Raw genomic sequence first — 21992 nt, 5'->3', positions numbered from 1 at the left:
TTATTGTGTCTTAATTAAGTAACTAATTTTAATTAAGTTTGAATGAATGCTTCCTCTCACCCCACTTAAGTGTATTAATTTAAACCTTAGTAATCCAATAAACACCATCAGTTAGGAATGAAAGAAAGAACAGACTCACTAGTTTCTTACTTTCCTTCTGTGTCTCTAAATTATTTATAAGGTAGGTACTTTGGGGTTATTCAAAAGTTTACATTTTTCTTGATTCCAGCTCTATAGAGACAGTCCCTAACAACAGTTACTCACCAACCAATCAACTTGCGGATTTCCTGGGAGGTCACTGTTTGAATTCTTTTTCTCTGAAATTCAGCCTGCGCCGGGAGCTGAAGCTATTTTCCTCTGCAGGTCTCAAAAAGGTCCACCTCTGCTGTGGCTTTTCCCGGCTCCCTCTGGCTCAGTGACTCCTCGATGAAGTCTCGCTCTTGACAGCCCCGCTCTCCTCACTGAAGTCTCATTCTTTATACTCCCTGAGCTCTCACCTCTCCCTGCACTGGTTAAATTAGCAGTTGGAACATCCAAATACTCTTCCAGTGTGGAAAGATGTCCTAGATGCTGCGAGAGATCAGACTTGACATCGTAGGCATCAGCGAGATGTGGTGAACAGGCCAAGGGCAAATCAGCTGTGAAGGAGCAATGATCCCGTGCTCCAGGAAAGATCAACACTGTGCCCTTGGATTTGACCTTATAATCAACACATGCTCAGCACAAGTGCAAGTTGGGTGAAAGCCCATAACCATCACATCATCACCGCCAGTTTCCACACAAGCCACAAAGTCACCGTCCTGCAGGTTTATGCACCAACAGAGACAGACACAATGGAGGAAAAAGACAAAGTCTACCTACAATTGCAGGACATGCTGGATGAGGCACCCAGCTATGATAATATGCTCAGAATTCCCATTGTAATGGGTCAAATGAACAGCTGGGATGAACAGAAAATTACAGCAATTGACCATCAGGATCAGAGGGAAATGTTTGCAAGAAAACCCATTCCATTTGAATCAAGGATTCAAATTACAGGATTTTCAGAATACACTGCCATAGGAAAGAATCTAAAGAGCATGGAGAGAAAGTTCATGTTGCAGCATTCACTCCCCGAAACACACAATGGAACCTGCGACTTCCCCTCCAAGTCATCCACCATCCTTGCTTGGAACTAATATTGCCGTTCCTTCACTCACTGTCGCTGGGTCACAATCCTGGAACTCCCTCCCTAACAGCACTGTGGGTGTACCTACACCACATGGACTATAGAGGTTCAAGGTGGCAGCTCATCACCACCTTCTCAAGGGCAATTAAGGATGGGCAATAAATGCTGGCCCAGCCAGCAATGTCCACATCCCATGATTAAGATGAAAAAAGAAACTTGAAAAAGAGAATGGTGCTCAGCCGAGCTACTATACAGGGGTACCAGCCATCCACAACTTACTCACAGTTATGAAAACCGGGACTAACCACACAAAGCAAAGCAAATATACCATCTTGGTAGGGGTGAAGTTACTACTCGCAACTATTTGATCAGGTTTATGTCAGAGATTGAAGGACTCCAAAAGCGATGGACAGAGGAGGATGGTGAATTAGATTCAAATCAGAAACAGAAAGAAAGCGAGGGGGAAAGGAAAACTGGATTCTGAGGAAGAAAATACCAATTATAAAATATAAAACTTTGAATATGTCTCATAAGAATCTACTTCATGCAGGATTAAGACTCAAAACAGTTCAAATTGTTGCATTTCTGGGTCAGAGCTAATTGCACTAAAAATGATCACGTCATAAAAGGGAACTTACGCAATTAAATACAAACTTCAACTGTGGCAAGCTCAATGGGTAAATAATGTGCCACGTCTAGCAAGTGCTTTAAAGGAATGAGATCAAGGTCCAGGTAGCATTTGAGGGAATCAAATGATTGAACAGTGTAAATCAGTCAGTAAGTTTTGGAAACATGCAACTCACGATGAATCTCTTTCCACATTCACTTACGTATTAATACATGTGTGTGGTGAATTCGCCTTCAATTTTCCAGCCTTGTTTGCCTCCGCAATGTTTTAATCCAGACCTTAATTGATGATGGTAAAGCAGAGTCATAGGTCAAGATTTTACAGGGAGGCAGGGGCCCAGTCAACCGGCCGGAAGGGCACGGCTACCCTGCCTCGGCCAGTCTCGGACACCCTGACTGGTTCCTCAAGCAATTAATTGTCTGCAGTTGACTGAAGAGTTTCTATTCTGTTAAGGGACAAGGTCCTGCCAGCCAATTGGAGGGCTGGCAGCTCCTCAGTCCCAGCATGTCACCAGGAACGGTGGGCACATTTTAAAAATTCTTTCGCAGGATATAAGCATGAAGGATAGGCCAGCATTTGTTACCCATCCCTAACTGCCCTCGAGAAGGTGAGCCGCCTTCTTGAACTGCTATAATCCATGTGGTGTAGGAACACCAGTATTTAGGCAGTTCCTGGATTTTGACCGAGCGACAGTGAAGGAACGGTAATATAGGCCGGGACCCTAGCCAGAAGTCCATTGGCTTGCAGCGGGCGGGTGGAGAAAATCCCGCCTATAGTTCCAAGTCAGGATGGTGTGTGCGACTTGGAGGGGGACTTTCATTGGTGGGACTGCAGCCAGCCTGAACCAGTTACCATGCAGGAGGCCCCGGAAATAAGTTAGGGTTTGGGCTTGCTGGGCCAACAAGGGAGGTCCTGGCGATAGAGTTGGGGGGGGGGGGGCGAGGTTTGGGGAGGGTGGAGGTTGCCCTTTCACCAATAGACTCACTGTGGGCCACAGGTGCTTGAGCAGGTGAGCCCCATCCCCAAGCCCATAGTAGGCTACCAGGGTAAATCTGGCCATCCTTCCATGTGCCAACTTACCACTCCACCACAATACCAGTGTGTGGCAGAAGGCCACACCATCCAAACTGATTTTATGCACCCCAGCCTCCCTGCACACTCCGTGGGGCTTTGTAAACACCTGGCCACAAGCGTCATTACAGCACAGAAGGAGGTCATTCAGCCCATCGAGTCCATGCTGACTCGAATTCAGTCAGTCCCATTCCTCTGCTCTATCCCTGCAAATTTATTTCCCTCAAGTGCCATCCAATTCTCTTATGAAATCATTCATTTCCATTTCCACCACCCTCATGTGCAGCAAGTTCCAGCTCATTCCCACTCGCTATGTAAAAAAAGTTCTTCCTCACATTCCCTTGCACCCCACCCCCCCCACAGCTTTTACCCAAAACCTTAAATCTGTGTCCCCCTACTCCTTGTACCATCAGCTGATGAGAACAGCTTTTCTTTATCTACCTTATCCAAACCTGTCAGAATCTTGTCCACCTCTATTAAATCTCCTCTTAGTCTCCTTTGCTCCAGGACAAACAACCACAGCTTCTCCAACCTAACCTTGTAGTGAAAATCCTTCAACCCAGGGACCATTCTGGTAAATTTTCTCTGCATTCTCCCAATGGCCCCCAGACACTTTAGTGTGGCAACCAGAACTGGACACAATAGTCTAGTTGTGGCCGAACCAGAACAAAGAAAAGTACAGCACAGGAACAGGTCCTTCGGCCCTCCAAGCCTTCGCCGATCATATTGCCCGTCAACTAAAACATTTTGCACTTCCGGGGTCCATATCTCTCTATTCCCATCCTATTCATGTATTTGTCAAGCTGCCTCTTAAACACCACTTTCGTACCTGCTTCCACCATCTCCTCTGGCAGGGAATTCCAGACACTCACTACCCTCCGTGTAAAAAACTTGCCCCGCACATCTCCTCTATAGTTTTCTCCTCTCACCTTAAATCTATGTCTCCTAGTAATTGACTCTTCCACCCTGGGAAAAAGCTTCTGACTATCTACTCTGTCCATGCCACTCATAATTTTGTAAACTTCTATCAAGTCGCCCCACAATCTCCGTTGTTCTAGTGAGAACAATCCGAGTTTCTCCAACCTCTCCTTATAGCTAATAACCTCCAGACCAGGCAGCATCCTGGTAAACCTCCTCTGCACCCTCTCCAAAGCCTCCATATCCTTCTGGTAATGTGACGACCAGATTGCACTCAATATTCCAAGTGTGGCCTAACCAAGGTTCTATACAGCTGCAGCATGACTTCCCAGCTTTTATACTCAATACCCCTACCTCCAATGAAGGCAAGCATGCCATATGCCTACCTGACTACCTTATCCACCTGCGTTGCCACTTTGTGACCTGTGGACGTGTACACCCAGATCCCTCTGCCTTCAATGCACTTAAGGGTTCTGCCATTTACTATATAATTCCTGCCTGTATTAGACCTTCCAAAATGCATTACCTCGCATTTGATACCTTATAATAGTTCAGCATAATTTGCCTCCTTTTGTACTCAGTGCCTTTATTTATGAAGCCCAAGGTCCCATTTGCTTTGCTAACTAATCTCAAGCAGGCTTGAGGGGCCGAAAGGCCCACTCCTAATTTGTATGCACTGTCTCAATATGTCCTGCCACCTTCAAAGATCAATGCACTGCTCCCTCTGTCCATGCACACTCATTAGAATTGTCCCATTAAAAGTCTATAATGTCTTTTCCTTTCTCTTCTGTTCCTTGGCTGATTTTCTCTTTACAATTCCAGAGCCATCAAGACTAACTAGTCCAGTACAGGACAGCATCAAAGCTAGAACCTCCTGGTTTGTTATACTGTTAAACGGGTAATCTCTCGAACAAGAAGTCCCTGGGGAAAGGAAGCAAAAAAGCCTCAAGAAGCAAGGCTCTCTGATCAAACGTGATTCACAGGAGGCAATTAAATGATTAACTATTACAAAATTCACGAGTAAAAGCCTCATTTTAATATGTTCCACATGGCATCTAGCATTTACAATTCAGTCTTTTGAATTAGGAGGAAGCAATTTAATATCTGTTATGTGAATTGCAGACACTTCGTTCAGTATCACGCCCTGTGATCAAAGCATCTGTAACAAAATGCACATTAAAAACGAGTTAGATACAGGCTATTCCAGTTTTGGTAAGTGGCAGTTTGTTACACTATAATCCCTGAGTAGACACACTTTTGTGGCCAAAAGCTACTGTAATTTGAGATTTCTCAGATATGTGGAATCACCAACGGACTTTGCTAAAGAAATTCAACCTTGAGTGTGCGAGATTGATCAATTGGATTAATTGCTATTGATAAATCTTCTCCTTAATGTAAGTATCAAGACCACCTTCAACTTTTAAGGCTCACAGCAGACTAAACAGTTGAAATGAGCATTGTCAACACCCTGACCGTTGACACAAAACATGTATTACTTTGGTATATAAAATGAATTCAACAAGCTTCAAGTGCTCAGGCGCGACAGGACGCTTCAGGATTCAGCTTAATTCTTTTCGTGGCAGGTGGGTGTCACTGGCAAGGGCCTTTCCTAATTGAAAACAAAAACAGAATTACCTGGAAAAACTCAGCAGATCTGGCAGCATCGGCAGAGAAGTAAAGAGTTGACGTTTCGAATCCTCATAACCCTTCAACAGAACTGAGTGAATCTTAGGAAAGGGGTGAAATAAGCTGGTTTAAGGTCGGGGAGGGGGAAGAGAAGTGGGGGGTGGTGTGGTTGTAGGGAAAAGCAAGCAGTGATAGGAGCAGATAATCAAAAGATGTCACAGACAAAAGAACACAGAGGCGTTGAAGGTGCCTAATTGTCCTTGGCTTGCTAGGCCACATCAGAGGGCAGTTCAGAGTCAAACACATTGCTGTGGGTCTGGAGTCACATGTAGGCCAGACCGGGTGAGGAGGCTGATTTCCTTCCCTAAAGGGACATTAGTGAACCAGCTGGGTTTCTACAACAATCGATGATAGTTTCGTCGTCACCATTACTGAGACTAGCTTTACAGTCGAGATTTTTAAAAAATTAATTGAATTTGAATTCCACCAGCTGCCCTGATGGGATTTGAACCCATTTCTCAAGAGCATTAGCCTGGGCCTCTGGATTACTAGTCCAGTGATGTTACCGCTACGTCACCATCTCCATCAGAAATGATGCTTAAATGGCGAAAGCTATAAGATTCCAGAGCTTCTTTCCCCCCAGTACAAGCAGTCATGGACACCCAGCTTGAGAGACATATTTGCCTGGGGGCCTTTGAGCCCTGCTATCAGGCTGAAACATGGGCCAGAAGCCTTCACTGGTGAGTGAAACAGTCGCTCATTGTCATTTTCCCCAGGGCAATAAATCAATGGCCAGAGGGCTGGCTCACTGTTCAAACAAGGACAGAGAACTGGATCTCGGAGCTGGAGGGCCCGAGGCCTTCCGGCTTGAAAGCAGCAGCCGCATGATGCAATGGGGGGTAAATGAGGAAGACGGAGCTTCAGGACAGAGATGCCCGCTCTCCAGCTTTTTAAAATTCAGACCAATAAATGGGATTTGCAGCTGGGCCATCACTGGCTGGTGGGGGTGGGGGCAAGGGGTGATGAAGGGAAACTGCCCCCCACCTCTACAGAGCAGTCTGCAACTGCTGCAGCACCCAGACATGCAGGGAGGGCCTCTAGACTTGCAGACAGTTAAATTGTCAACTGTTAAACTGGCCACCCGTGGAGAAATGGAGGCCGACTGGAAAATCCCAGTCAGCCTCCCTTAATTGCCTCCTTAACGAGCCAGATTGGCTATGCGCCAAATGTAGGCAGCTAGCACTTTCAGCCCATCCTGCCTCCAGGGAACCGATATGCAGCCCGATGAGGCTATTATTAGTGCCCACCCACCTCTGGTTCTAATGTATGGGAAATAGATTACACAATATCACTGCTGAACAGTTAATGATAACATGAGCAAAGCTGCCATGTAATAATTTCAGGTTGAACAATAATGAAACTGGATTTGCTTCCCTCCAAAAACGTCTACCTATTGACTGACCACTCAGCTTCTTACTTCAACTACATGCTACACCAGAAATGAAGTACAAAAAGTGTTCATCTGCTCACGCAGTTTGCACTTATACTTCAAAGGTTAGTGGCCACCCTAACAAGTGAGTAATCTTGAATGTGTTGGTACACTGATACCAGGAATAGCTGATCCGTCAACAACCAGAGCCAACAAAACTACATACAATATCTTAGGAATTGGATAAGGTGAGTGAGAATTCAGTTTTATCAGCTGTATGTAGTCAAAGATTAAGGACATCAGAAATAGGAGCAGAATAGACCCATTGAGCCTGCTCCATCATTCAATAGCATGGCAGAACTCTGACATCAACACTTTCCTTTCATATTCCCAAATCCCTCAATTCCCTTAAATGATCAAATTCAGTCTTGAATATTGACAGAGACAAACTCCAAAGATTCACATCCCTCCAAGTGAAGACATTTCTCCTCATTGCAGTTCGAAATGGTCTACCCTTTATCCTGAGTATAAGTCCCCTGGTTCTACTCTCTCAGTCAGGGGGAACATCCTTTCAGCATTTACCCTGTCAAACCCTCTCAGAATCTTAAATGTTTTCATGAGATCACAACCACTTTTTCCTAAACTCCAGAGAATATAGACCCATTCTACTCAATCTCTCCTCCCAGGGATCTAATGAACCTTTATTAACGCTCTCCAAGGTAAGACTGTCACAAAATAGATTAATGATTTAGATGAGGGAATTAAATGTAATATCTCCAAATTTGCAGATGACACAAAGCTGGGTGGGAGGGTGAGCTGTGAGGAGGATGCAGAGATGCTTCAGTGTGATTTGGACAAGCTGAGTGAGTGGGCAAATGCATGGCAGATGCAGTATAATGTGGATAAATGTGAGGTTATCCATTTTGGTAGCAAAAACAGGATGGCAGATTATCTGAATGGCTATAAATTGAGAGAGGGGAATGTGCAATGAGACCTGGGTGTCCTTGTACACCAGTCACGGAAGATAAGCATGCATGTGCAGCAGGCAGTAAAGAAGGCAGATCGTTTGTTGGCATTCATAGCCAGAGGATTCGAATACAGGAATAGGAATGTATTGCTGCAATTGTACAGGGCTTTGGTGAGACCACACCTGGAATATTGTATGGAGTTTTGGTTACCTTATCTGAGGAAGGATGTACTTGCTAAAGAGATATTGCAGCGAAGGTTTACCCGACTGATTCCTGGGATGGTGGGACTGACATATGAGGATAGATTGAGTCGATTAGGATTATATTGACCGGAGTTCAGAAGAACGAAGGGGGATCTCATAGAAACCTATAAAATTCTAACAGGACTAAACAGGGTAAATGCAGGAAGGATGTTCCTGGTGGTGGGGGAGTCCAGAACCAGGGTCACAGTCTGCAGATATGGGGTATACCATTTAGGATTGAGATGAGGAGAAATTTCTTCACCCAAGGAGTGATGAGCCTGTGGAATTCACTGCAACAGAAAGTAGTTGAGGCCAAAACATTGTATGTTTTCAAGAAGGAGTTAGATATAGCTCTTGGGGCGAAAGGGATCAAAGGGTATGGGGAGAAAGCGGGAGCAGGCTATTGAGTTGGATGATCAGCCATGATCATAATGAATGGCGAAGCAGACTCAAAGGGCCAAATGGCCTACTCCTGCTCCTAGTTTCTATGTCTTTCCTTAGATAAGATGGCACATGGTACTCCTGCTATTGTCTCTCAAAAGCCTCACACAATTGCAGCAAGACCATTTTACTCTTATACCCCAACTCCCTTGCAATAACAGCTAATATGCTGGTTCCCTTCCCAATTGCTTGTTATACCTATGTGTTAACTTCTTACAATTCATGTACATGTAACCCTTAATCCATGCCAATAGCCAATATTACCCCCAATCCCACAAGCCCTAATCATGTTTAACAATCTCTTGTGTGCTGTGTTCTCAAAAGCCCTCTGGAAACAAAATATGCAACACCCCCAAATTACCTCTCATCTCTGCTGCTAGTTACAACCTCAAAACTTTTGAATAGATTTGTCAAACATGAGTTTTCTTTCAAGCACTCATCAGTTTTGCCCAAAGTTTTCAATATGAGTCATTCATAATATTGGTGCTGGGAAACTAGAAGCATCAACGCCTAGTTCTCAAGCCTGGCTGAGCAACTTGTTCCTGAGTGACAATTTTCTAAACTCAGCAGCAATGGGCCTCAATGCAAATTCTCAGACAGAATTTTGTGCCTGCAAAAGTATTTTAATTTAAATAGTCACTTGGTATTCGAGAGCTTGAGTTTTGTTGAAAAAAAAAGACAGGCTGTCAAAGTTTTTCATCTTGCAGTCATCAGGACAGACACGAGTATACCAAATTTCAAAGGGAAAAACAATTTATACTGCATGAGAAAAGGGCGCTGATTGGTTGGCAAGTCAGCTCTGATTGAGGTGTTGCCATGGACAATGCATTTTTGAATTAAACAAAAGCATGGGGATAACTGTTCCCTGGTGCATGCTCCAATGCAATGCCTGGGGAACAACTATTCCCTGCTGCATGCTTTAATGCAACGCCAAGGGGACAACTGTGCCCTGCAGCACGCTCCAATGCAACACCCGGGAGACAACTGTGCCCTGGTGCACACTCCAATGCAACACCCGGGGCACAGCTGTGCCCTGGTGCATGCTCCAATGCAACACCCGGGGCACAGCTGTGCCCTGCTGCATGCTCCAATACAACGCCCGGGGGACAACTGTGCCCTGGTGCACGGTCCAATGCAACGCCCGGGGACAACTGTGCCCTGGTGCATGCTCCAATGCAATACCCCAACCAGAGTCAACCTGCCAACCAATCAGCACCCTTTTCTCAGATAGTAGAACTGTTTGCTTCTTTTGAAATTTGGCATCCTTGCACTTGTCCTGATGAGTGCAAGAGGAAAAGCTTCAGCAAGCACATCTCTTTCTTCAACAATATTTATTTTCAGTTTCTGACGCCAGCTATCCTACCATCTTGCATTGAGCGGTCACTGCAAACTTCAGCTTATGGGCACTAGGAAGTAGGTCGAAACTCAAGTCGTTTCACATAGGATGTTAACCAGAGGAAACAGATACTAGAGCAGCTGGATTGGATTAGAAACCAGAGGTGCAATGCTCTTCTCTAAAGAATTGTCACCAGGACCAGCCTCCAGCTGACACTGTCAAGCCACTGGAATTGAGCACCAGCTATTTCCCTTTGAACTGCATAATACAGCTTGTGGCCAACTAATTGAGCCTGCTTACCTTGCACTACTCCAGAGTCAACTTAACTGCTACATTGGAACAGGAGCTCTCATTTGCTTAGAATATCTGAAATGCAATCAAGCCAAATTCAAGATAAGCTCCATCCTTGCGTGAAGCATTAGTGAGATATTCTGGGTGAAGTCGTATTTCTGACTTGCTTGCGAATGAAGTCTTTGGGAAGGGGTGCCTCTTTCTGTGATGGATCATTGTGGTTCTGTTAGTGACCACCCAACACTTACGGCCGGTTTTGGATTGGGTTTTTCTACATCTACCCAATCAGACCCCTTCACATTTTTAAAGACCTCGTCAGGTCACTTGTTAGCATTCTCTTTCCAGAGAAGAGAGCCCCAGCCTGTTCAGTCTTCCCTGATAGCTTTAACTCTCTCAGAAGAATAGTATTAGATTGAAAAGAGAGGGTAACCTTGTGAATAGTAGTAAACCTGAATATTTCAATACTAGCAAAGGCCAAACAATTGATTAAAAGGGAACAATGAGTAAACTAGGCAGGAATTTAAAAACAGATTTTTAGGGCTTTTAGAAATATATAAAATAAAAGGAAGGGAGTAGCTAAAGTAAATGTTGGTTCCTTCGGGGCTGAGATGGGAGAAATTATAATGGAGGATAAGGAAATGTCAGGGACATTAAACAAATATCTTGTATTGGTCATTACAATAGGAGACAAAGAAGGCTTACTAAAAATAATGGCGAACCGAGGGGCTAATGAGAGTGAGGATCTTACAGTAATTAATATCGGTTTAGAAATTGTTCTGGAGAAATTCACGGTACTAAATATCAACAAACTCCCTATATGTCTGGCCTATGTCCTAGGATTCCAAAAGAGGAGGCTGCAGAGACAGCGGATATATTAGAAAAAAATCACAACCAACCTTCCCCCATTCTAGAAAGATCCCTGTGGATTGAAAAACCACAAATGTAACATTTTTTAAGAAAGGAGGGAGAGAGAGAAAGAGAAAAAAAGCGAGAACTACAGGTTACTTAGCCTGACATCAGTCATCAGGAAAATGCTAGAGTCCATTATTAAGGAAGTCTTAACAATGTACTCAGAAAATCATCATATAATTAGGCAGAATCCACACGGTTTCATGAAAGGGAAATCATGTCTGATAAACTTACTGCAGTTTTCTGAGGATGGAATGAACAAGATAGAGAAAGGGGAACAGCAAAGGTTCACTGGATTGGGATGAGAGGCAAGTAGAGTTGGTGCATACCCTCTGAAGCTTAGAAGAATAAGCAGTGATCTAATTGGAATTTAAGATTGTGAGGGGACTTGACAGAGTAGATATTGAGGTTGTTTTCCCTGGCTGAAGGGTCTAGAATTGGGGGAAAGTCATTTAGGGTTAAGCTGATGAGGAATTTCTTCACTCAGAGGCTCCCCTGTATATTTGGAATTCTCTGCCCCAGAGTGACTGTGGATGCTCAGTCATTGAGAACATTCAAGGCAGAGATAGATAGTTGATAGGGGGGCCGGGCTGGAAAGCAGAGCGGCGGGATGGGTTGGGGGGGTGAGGATGCGGGCAGGAAAGCGGAGCTGGGGTTTGGGGGGGACAGGAAAGTGAAGTCGAGGTCAATGGAAAAAGGACCAAAGGCAGGTTAGGATCTGGCATGTACTGCCTGAGACTGGTGGAGGCAGATTCAATGCAGCTTTCAAAAGGGAATTGGATAATTATCTGAAGAGAAAAGATTTGCAGGGCTATGGGGGAAAATGCTAGAGAATGGGACTGGCTAAACTGGTCTAGCAGAGAATTGGTACAGAGTTGACGAGCCGAATGGTTACAGCACAGAAAGAAGCCCATGTATGGCCTGTTCCTGATCCTATTTATTATGTTCTGGTATCATCTTCATTAATCTTTTTTGCACCTTCCTCCAGTCCCTCTTTTAATATTACGGAGACCAGGACTCTGCACGGTACTTTGTGAAATGATTTATAAAAACCTTTATTGGGGATCAAAGAAAAAGTCAGAAAAATTTGCTGTTGGCAAAGAAAGTGTAATTGTCAGTGAAAGCAATTACTGCTGCCAGGGTGTCAGACACAAACCCAAAACATCTCGAGGGCCTCAAAACTCACAATTCACTTACACTTGTGTCTGCCAAGGGAACTGTTAAATTATGGGGGTGGGGGGTGGAGCCGGGCAGGGGTGCTGCAGAGAAGAGAATTCTAAGCAAATCTTTTGGCACTATGAGGAGTGGGTTAGTTTTCAGGCCTGCTGGTGAGGCTGTGGGGTTGCTGCCTGACATTGCAGAGGAATTGCACTCAAAAGGTAAAGCCACAGATTGAGTAGAAGGTTGAGTTGGTTCACTCCAGGACATTAGAGCCATAGCACAGAAAAAGGCCCTTTGGTCCATCGAGTCTGCGCCGGTCAAACAAGTACCTAACTATTCTAATCCCATTTTCCAGCACTAGGCCCATAGCCTTGTATGCCATGGCATCGCAAGTGCACATCCAAATACTTCTTAACTGTTACGAGGGTGTAGATGCAGTTCAAAGTCCACTGGCCTTTTTCCATTTCTGCTACAGCAATTGATGCATTGCAACACTTGGCTGCCAGGTACTTGACCTGGCACATTTCCCCCAGTCAGGAAATAAATAGAGTTTCCTTTTGACCTTCACGTCACTGAAAGAGGGAGTGTTTCACAACTGCAGTCATGTGACATTTCACTTCTCCCATCTCGATTTACTTCCTCATCCATCCATCATTGTCAATTCAGCTGCAAGTTTATCATTTCATAGGTCAGAGAAACCTAACAGGAAACAGGTTATAGTCACGGCTAGAAACTTGGAGCTAAACGAGCCACGTATCATCGGGCATAAAGTATTTAAGCCCAAACTACTTGTCATTTGCATTCTTCATTCCATCCCTGAAAGGTTTTTGCTCCTGCTCATGACCAACACGTGTACTCTCAAGAAGTGAACAGTCAATGCAAGTTTTAGACCAGGAACACACAATTCGCTACCAATATTACAGCCATATTATAATTGTATTAAAGCACCTCAGAGTGCAACATGATGTATGCTGATAACTCCAATACCATTGCACTGTATGATTTTATGTCATGACCACATTGAAATGATTGTAGTGAAGCACCTCATGATCCATGTGTAAAAGTTGAATCTGACCGCTCATGACCATTTTGTGATGGCGATTTTGAAGCGTTTTGTAATGTTCTTCCAGATATTTTATGAATAAAGTATTTTTTTTTAAAATTACTGCCATTCTACATCTTAAAAGCGATATAAAATCAACTAAATGACTTCAAAAAAGGCATAGATGAATACAAGGCATTAATGAAAGCATTGGTGAGAGTAGACAGGAGATTCACGAGAATACTTTCCGGGATGAAGAACTGTATCTGTGAGGATAGATTGGAAAGGTTGGGATTGTTTTCCTTGGTGAAAAGGCAGCTGACAGGAGACTTGAAAGAGGGATTCATGATCCTGAGGGCTATGAACAAGGTAAATAGTGAGAAACTGTTCCCACTCAAGACAGCCTCAAGAACTAGAGGGCACAGATTCAAAATAATTGGCAAAAGGAGTAAAAGTGGTGTGAGGAAAAACGTTTTCACCCAGAGGGTGGTTGGAGTCCGGGACGAACTTCATGAGAGGGTGGTGGAGGTAGGATCAACCGAGGTATTCCAAGGAGGATTGGATTGCTACCTGAGGAAAGAGAATGTGCGAGGTTACGGGTATAAAGCAAGGGAGTGGGACTTGGTGGAATGCTCTTTCAGCGAGCCAGTGCAGAGTCGATGGGCCGAATGGCCTCCTTCTGCACTGTAAAGATACTGTAATACAATATTTCTTGCTACTCTGCCATTGTTCTTCCTGTCCATTTCTTTTCCTTCCTTTGGATTCCTTCACTTAGTTTGTTTGGTAAAATTAAAAACAAAAAGAAACACTGCCAACATTGAAATGTGCCTTTTCAATCCTGTCGTCACAAGTTACACTTATAAAGCATTTTTAGTGTAGTGAAATGTCCCTTGGCACTTCACAGGGTCATTGTAAAACAATTTGACACCAAGCCAATGAGGAGATATTAGGCCAGATGACAAAAGCTTGGTCAAAGAGGTAGGCTTTAAGAAATGTCTTCAAGAAGGAAAGCAAGGTAGAGAGGTGTAGGGAGGGAATCACAGAGCTTGGGGCTCAGGCAGCTGATGGCACAGCCACCGATCATGGGATGATTAAAATTGTGGATGCTCAAGAGGCCAGAATTAGAGGAGTGCAGAGATCTCGGTGGGTTGTGGGGTTGAAGCAGATTACAGAGATGGTGGGGGAGGGGATGCGCAGTTGCGGGGAGGGGTCTCATAGAGGGATTTAAAAACAAGGGTGAAAATTTTACAATCAGAGCTTTGTTTGACGGGCCAATGTCAGTCAACAAGCCCAGGGCTGATGGGTGAATGGGACTCAGTGAGAGTTAAGGCGCAGGCTGCAGAATTCTGGGTGAGCTCAAGTTTACGGAGCGTAGAGTGCAGGAGGCCAGCCAGGAGCATGTCAGAATGGTCGAGTCTAGAGGTAATGGGGATAAGAGTTTCAGCAGCAAATAAGTTGAGATGGGTGAAGTTACAAAAGGTGGAAATGAACAAACAGCAATCAATTATACAGCCCTGGAGGATTTGTTCTTCTCTAAGCCAACAATGCTGAGCACATTGGCAGTACCAGCTAACTCAGGCGACTTGATGGTACAAGGGGGTGTGTTTTGTACTCACTGCCACTGACTGGATTAACTTAACCATCATGATAGCACACACTTTAACAACATAGTAATACATTATTGCATGAAGCCAGATACATCACCAAGTTTCCATTCTGTAGCTGGACAATGCCAACGTAGGGCATTGTAGGACTATCCCAAATGTTGCATTCCTCTTCATCAGCTGTGATTTCAAGGTGTCTTCCAATAGCATCATCCATTTGAAGGTGGGGCCTTTGGTGAGCGAGAGTGCCTCCTGCAGGTGGATTGCTTACCAACAATGGTGGCTCCCCAAAGTCAGGCGGTTCGGTATTCTGGTCCTTTTCAACATTGCCCTGTCCCAGAAACAATACTTGTGAAATGGCTTCATTAAGTCAGGAATGATCAACTCTCCTGCAGGAGTACAAGATAGGCAACTCCAAAATGGAACTTTGGAACTTTTTTTCTCAAAAGAGTTGTGCTCACCACATTACAGGGAGGACATAATGGCTCTGGAGAGAGTGAGAGGAGATTAACAAGAATGTTACTTGAAAATTGCAGCTAAGAGGAGAGATTGGATAGGCTAGGCTTGTTTTCCTTAGAACAGAGGAGGCTGAGGGGGTGAACATAATTGAGGTGGACAAAATTATGAGGGGCCTAGATAGGGTGGACAGGAAAGACTTGTTTCCCCTAGCAGAGGGGTCAATTACCAAGAGGCATAGATTTAACATGATTGGTATAAGGATTAGAGAGGATATGAGGAAAACATTTTTCACCCAGAGGGTGGTGGGCATGTGGAATTTACAATCTAAGTTGGTGGTTGAGGCTGAAATGTTCAACTCATAAAAAGATACCTGATCTTGCGGCAACCTGCAAGGTTATGGACCAGGTGCTGGAAGGTGGGATTAAAATAAGTGGCCAGTTTCTTTTTTCTCTATTTTTGGCCGGCGCAGACACGATGGGATGAATGGCCTCTTTCTGCACCGTAGCTTTTCTAAGGTTCTACAAAGGTAAGTCAATCGCAGCGCCACATCTCTGAAATTTCGGCGGGAAGATTTCTAGGTTTGACGTTCCCATAAGTAATAGGTTTCAACATCTTCAGCTCTAAAACCTTTGTCCCTGCTGAGCATTTTATTTTGAACCATGCTAATGCTTCATCCACCATATTTGAAAGTTAGATACAGATTGATAAAAGCATCTTGCTGCCTCCGGTCTTTTCTTTAACCTCCTTCCTTGTGGAGAAAGCAGAGATTCCAAGAGCAACCATTCCATGGGCATTGGTTACCAGCTACCAACTGGCCATTGCTCATGATTAAACAGATGACAAACACTGAATTGACGACAAGTGGGCATACTGTCACGCCCCAACTGTGTTAGAATGGGTCATTGATACAATCCAGAGGTCCAAGTAGGACCTCTGAGACCGAGACAGGGACTCCCAGTAAAAACAAAAAGGGTTCAATTTCAAGGCCATCCAAAAACTCAGGAAGGTTACAAATATCTCACATAATCCTTACCTCAGTGCTTCCCGATTCCTCCAAAACATTACGCAGGAGACGAATATATTCTGACGCAGCCCGCAGCACATGAACTTTGCTTGGTTTCCGATCTTTAGGAATCAAGGGAACTATGCTCTTAAGCTTTGAAAAGCCACCGTTTATGCTCTGGACCTAAATAAGAGAAATATTTATCTGTGAAATTAAAGTAACCCACAAAGTTTTATACTGGATTGATGTTTAATGCATCAGCAACATTACAGCTAAAGTACTTTCATACCGGGGAGGCCTTCTAACCCTAAACCCAACTAACATGCTTGAGGATAAAGTATAGGCTCAAAGATCGAACAATTCTTTAGAGAGAAACAATGGAGTGTATAAAAACAGGAAGGAGCCTTCTTTACCCTCATTTGTTTGCTGTGGTGGTTTTAATGATCCAGATTTTGAGATAGTAACAGCGTTCACTGTCATTACTCCTCAGAGACTGACTGGAGCTTCTGGAGCCTGCACATATGCAATTTTGTGATAACAGCACAGGCGGCCATTCATCCCATCGAGTCCCTGCCAGCTCTCTGTAGAGCAATCCAGTCAGTCCCATTCCCCCCATTCTATCCTCATAACCCTGCAAGTTTATCTTCTGTAAACTGCCCATTCAGTTTCCTTTTGAAATCATTCATCGCCTCCGCTTCCACCAACTTCGTAGGCAGCAAGTTCCAACTCATTCCCACCCGCTGTGTAAATAATGTTCTTCCTCACATCCCCCTTGCATCTCTTCCCCAAAGTCTTAAATCTGTGTTCCCCTGGTCCTTGTACAATCAGCCAATGGGAACAGCTTTTTTTTGTCTACCTTATCTAAACCTGTCAGAATCTTGTCCACCTCTATCAAATCTCCCCTCAATCTCCTTTGCTTCAAGGAGAACAACCCCAGCTTCTCCAACCCAACCTTGTAGCTAAAACCCCTCATTCCTGGAACCATTCTGGTAAATCTCCTCTGCACCTCTCAAGGACCCTCAGAGTAAATGATTAAATAATAGTTAATTTAAGTAATTAAATGAGGAAATCTAGAAGGTGCTGGCAGTGATTCTATGCTTCTCCAGAGGAGACAACATTGATTGCATTCTGGGGAGGACATTAATTAGAAATCACTAAGCTGACTAGAACTTAAATTCTTGTGCTCTTAGCCTTGCTGTTAAAAACACTTGAAAAGATTACAGTTTTTTGAATGAGTTGTTTTTAAACAACAAACGAATCTCACAATTACTGCCAAGTACCTTCTCTGGCTCAGATAGTAACTTTTACATTCACTGAGTATCAAATTTCTCCATTATATTAAATTCCATATATTTTTAATTTTGTAAACATTACTTTCCACCTTAATCCCATTTGCATGTTCCACTTATTTATTTCACTATCAGTAAAGGTTAAAAATTGAAAAATTGAAGAGGTTCAATCAACTTTTGCTTGTGTGTTTGCTGTCTGTGGGAATACTTCAATGTGAATGGCTGCCTACGCTAATCATGTTACACTGTTGCTGAACTTCTGGAGATCCCCATCACTTGGCGTCAGATTCAAATTGACTTTGGGAAACGGGAAGCCTGTGCTTCAGAGATCACCTGATCTTTGGGGGGAGCTTTCTCCGAGGTCAGTGATGTGAATTAATGGTTGGTTGATTTATTGTTAAAGATACACAGGTAATGGGCATGGGGCATGGTTTGATTAAGGACTGAGAAAGATATAAAGAGAGTCAGCTGGGACACTGGGTGGGTGGTTGGAGGCAGAGATCTGTAGTGCTGCATCCTGCGAATAAACCTACTAACAAGGAAAAGATCTCTGTTTTGTTTTGTACTTCACCACCTGGCGCGGATCTATTTAACAAAGAATAATGTTACTTTGCTGCAGAGCAAAGAAATCCCACTAATTTTGCAAACTCGATCCGGTTTAGCAAACATGGCAACTTCAATTCATCGATGGCCATTGATCAGCGTTAAAAAGCAGGCACCTTTTACTGATCCAACATACTTACAGCACTGTAACTTCCTCCACATCGGTCTATATGTTCTCAAACATATAAAGCAGATCGTAAATCGTTCGTAAAGTTATGTAAATGCCACAAAAAAGTCTATTATGCAGCCAGAAAAAAGTCAGCTCCCTTGAAACTCATGGGCTGAGCAGCAATGGTTAATTTTCAGTATTGTCTGTTCATGCATTTGGGCTTGTTCCAGATGTCAATATGAAGCCATTAAGTCAAATTTATTGCACATTGGATGAAATACCACTGAATTAGATAGTTCTCTCAGTTTTTCAAACAAAACAGTAATGTAAATATGTATATTGCAAGAGTATAATTCGCTTCATGTAACACTTCCCATCACAATTAAACTTTGTTACTTATTTGTCTGCTTAGATTAAGTAGTCCAAACTTGGCCTCCAAATAGGCGTAACTATTACACACAAAGCCCCACCCTAAGGCCCCTACAATCAGGGGAGGTGGTGGCAGCATTGTGGTATTGTCACTAGACCCAGGGCAATGCTCCAGTGACCTGGTTTCGAATCCCACCACAGCAGATGGTGAAATTTGAATTCAATAAAAATCCATAATTAAAAGTATGATGATGACCATGAAACCATTGCTGATGGTCGTAATGCCCTTTAGGGAGGGAAATCTGCTGCCCTTATCTGGTCTGGCCTACAAGTGATTCCAGGCTCACAGCAATGTGGTTGACTCTTAAACGCCCTCTGAACAAGGGCAATTAGGTGTGGGCAACGGGTGATACCCACATCCCATGAACAAGGAAAATAATTGGCCCTGTGGCCTACTTCTCTCAGGCTTTCTGCCAACCCGCAAGCTTCTGTTCAGCTCCCACTGATGTAACTGGAATGCTTCCTTGAGCAGAAATTTGAAGCACTATTTTAAAAAAAAACTCAAAGCTTCCAATTTCAGAATTTTAAGCTCAAGTTTGGTTTAGGGTCAAGGAAAAAGCACAAGGGAGGCAGGAAGCATACATTTCTAATTTGGAAGCTTTCTTCCCTCCAGAGCTTAATCCTTGAACTAGCTCAAACTTATGAAAAATACCCACCAATACTTCCCAGCATCAAACTTCCCCACTCCCACTTTATAAAGGGCCCTGGTACCTACTTCCCAAACATCATAGTCATTACCAGCTCAAGTCATTGAGGAATGTTCTCCCACTCCATAGCCACCAGACTCCCAACTGTACAGACACCCATTCCCCAGTACTGCTCGACACAGTTCTTATTTACCACCTCCCTCTGTATCCTGGGCTTGACTAAAGCAAAAAGCAGAGACAACTTTTCAAAGTCCTGCCTAAACAAAATGCACAAATCAAACCTTCCAGCTCCAACTGACCATTGATAAAATTGTTTAACTTTCAAATTCAGAAACAGAGTGTTAGTCAGCTTTCAGATGAGGTGTTAAACTGAGGCCATGTCTGCTCTCTCAACGTGTACCTAAAAGATCCTATGGCACTATTTTGAAGAAGAGTGGGGGTGTTCTCCCTCCCCAGGTCCTGGCCAACAATCATTCCTCAACTGACATCACTAAAACAGATTATCAGATCATGTCACGTTGGAGATTGTGGGATCTTGCTGTGCACAAATTAGTAGTTGCATTTCCCACATTACAATAATGACTACACCGAAAAGCCCTTTACGGGACAGAATGTGTTTTGGAATCCAATAAGCTCGTGAAGAATTCTATATAAATGCTCACTTTTACTCTCTGATACTCCTATGATGGAAACAATTTGACTTAAGCTACCATGTATCAATGTCACAAGATGTATTACCTGTATAACTTTAAAGCATGCGGGCATTAACCAATTAACCATGAAACTGTGATCCTTCCAACTTGGGAAGTTGCAAGACTTGCAATCATGGCAACAATCTGTCTCCAAACCCTCAAATTACAAGGCTTTAGCTAGGAGAACTTGAGCTTGCTTATATTGTCAAAAATTAAGTTATGTAACATCCCTCAGAGATGCTCTTAGTCTTCCTCACCCGGTGTCGCTCTCTTGCATTGGCTGCTCGCCTCTTGCCAAACAAGTCCTGCACATCAGTGCTGGGATCATAATGGCCACCAGGCTGTCTCTTGAATTTCCTCACAGGAACCAAAATGGGCAATGGGCCCAGAGTCTGATCCAGGACTTCACTCATTATTTCAGCCTCTGGCACCATTAGGAGCTGCCCAGAAGCAGGTTCTCCATCTTGCTCCAGCTGCAGGAAATCACAATCCTGCAACTCCTCACAATTAACCTCAAAATAAAACTGCATTGCTTTCTCATCCTCCATGTCCCAACACCTCAAATCCATTGCTTCATCTAAGACAAACTCTCCAGGTTATAGACGTGATTCATTGAAGAGCTCCTTCAGTTGACTGACTCCTCACCACATTCCCAATGAGCACAGGTGGGGCAGCGCGCAAGGCATTCTGGGACTTGTAGTTCCAGGAGCCGCTCAGCACACGGCAAGCGGGAGGTCGAACTACTACGCCCGGCGGGCATGGCGGCGGGAACGCATGCGCATTGCTTCCCGCCTCTCTCGAGGCGGCGTGGACAGAGAGAGAGATAGATGGAGAGTGATGAAGGGGGAGATAGAGAGAGGTGGATGGAGGGAGAGAGAGGGGAAAGGAAAGGGAGGATGATGGAGGCAGAGGGAGGGAGAGGGAGGGAAAGTGGAGGGAGAGAGAGGGAGGGAAAGTGGAGGGAGGGAAGAGGGAGGAAGAGGGAGGGAAGGAAAGTGGAGGGAGGGAGGGAGGGAAGGAAAGTGGAGGGAGGGAGGGAAGGAAAGTGGAGGGAGGGGGAGAGAGAGGGAAAGTGGAGGGAGGGAGGGAAAGTGGAGGGAGGGAGGGAAAGTGGAGGGAGAGGGTGGGAAAGTGGAGGGAGGGAAAGTGGAGGGAGGGAAAGTGGAGGGAGAGGGAGGGAAAGTGGAGGGAGGGAGGGAAAGTGGAGGATGGGGAAGTGGAGGGAGGAAAGTAGAGGGAGGGAAAGTGGAGGGAGGGAGAGGGAGGGAAAGTGGGGAGAGGGGGGAAAGTTGAGGGAGGGAAAGGGGAGAGGGAGGGAAAGTGGAGGGAAAGTGGAGGGAGAGGGAGGGAAAGTGGAGGGAGAGAGAGTGGAGGGAGAGGGAGGGAAAGTGGAGGGAGGGAGAGAGAGGGAAAGTGGAGGGAGGGAGGGAAAGTGGAGGGAGGGAGGGAAAGTGGAGGGAGGGAAAGTGGAGGGAGAGGGAGGGAAAGTGGAGGGAGGGAAAGTGGGGAGAGGGGGGAAAGTTGAGGGAGGGAGGGAAAGGGGAGAGGGAGGGAAAGTTGAGGGTGGGAGGGAAAGTGGAGGGAGAGGGAGGGAAAGTGGAGGGAGAGAGAGTGGAGGGAGAGGGAGGGAAAGTGGAGGGAGGGAGAGAGAGGGAAAGTGGAGGGAGAGAGAGGGAAAGTGGAGGGGGGGAGAGGGAGGGAAAGTGGAGGATGGGGAAGTGGAGGGAGGGAAATTGGAGAGAGGGAGAAAAAGTGGAGGGAGGGAGCAAAAGTGGAGGGAGGGAGGAAAAGTGGAGGGAGGGAGGGGGAGAGAGATGGGAGTGCGAGAGAGTAGGGGGAGAAAGAGGAGGGTGGGAGAGAGAGGGATGGGGGGAGCGGAGGGGGAGGAAGAGAGGAGGGGTGGGGGGAGGGGAGGGGACTGGGAAGG

The 21992-nt window shown here is 44.8% G+C and overlaps 1 protein-coding gene across 1 annotated transcript; it reads right to left on the bottom strand.

Moving 5' to 3' along the window:
* Positions 1–4870: 4870 nt before the first annotated feature.
* figla (folliculogenesis specific bHLH transcription factor) lies at positions 4871–20645 on the bottom strand. The gene is made up of 4 exons (XM_041210545.1): positions 20323–20645; positions 16327–16479; positions 14935–15165; positions 4871–4944 (listed from the first exon to the last, which is right to left on the bottom strand). The coding sequence occupies exons 1-4, from the start codon at positions 20632–20634 to the stop codon at positions 4936–4938; spliced, it is 705 nt and encodes a 234-aa protein (XP_041066479.1). The 5' UTR covers positions 20635–20645; the 3' UTR covers positions 4871–4935.
* Between the last annotated feature and the right edge of the window lie 1347 nt (positions 20646–21992).

This window comes from Carcharodon carcharias, chromosome 17 (genome assembly GCF_017639515.1).
Source record: "Carcharodon carcharias isolate sCarCar2 chromosome 17, sCarCar2.pri, whole genome shotgun sequence".
NCBI classification, from domain to species: domain Eukaryota; kingdom Metazoa; phylum Chordata; class Chondrichthyes; order Lamniformes; family Lamnidae; genus Carcharodon; species Carcharodon carcharias.
The sequence above is the reverse complement of the archived record's forward strand: the minus strand, read 5'-3'. Positions and strand labels throughout refer to the sequence as shown.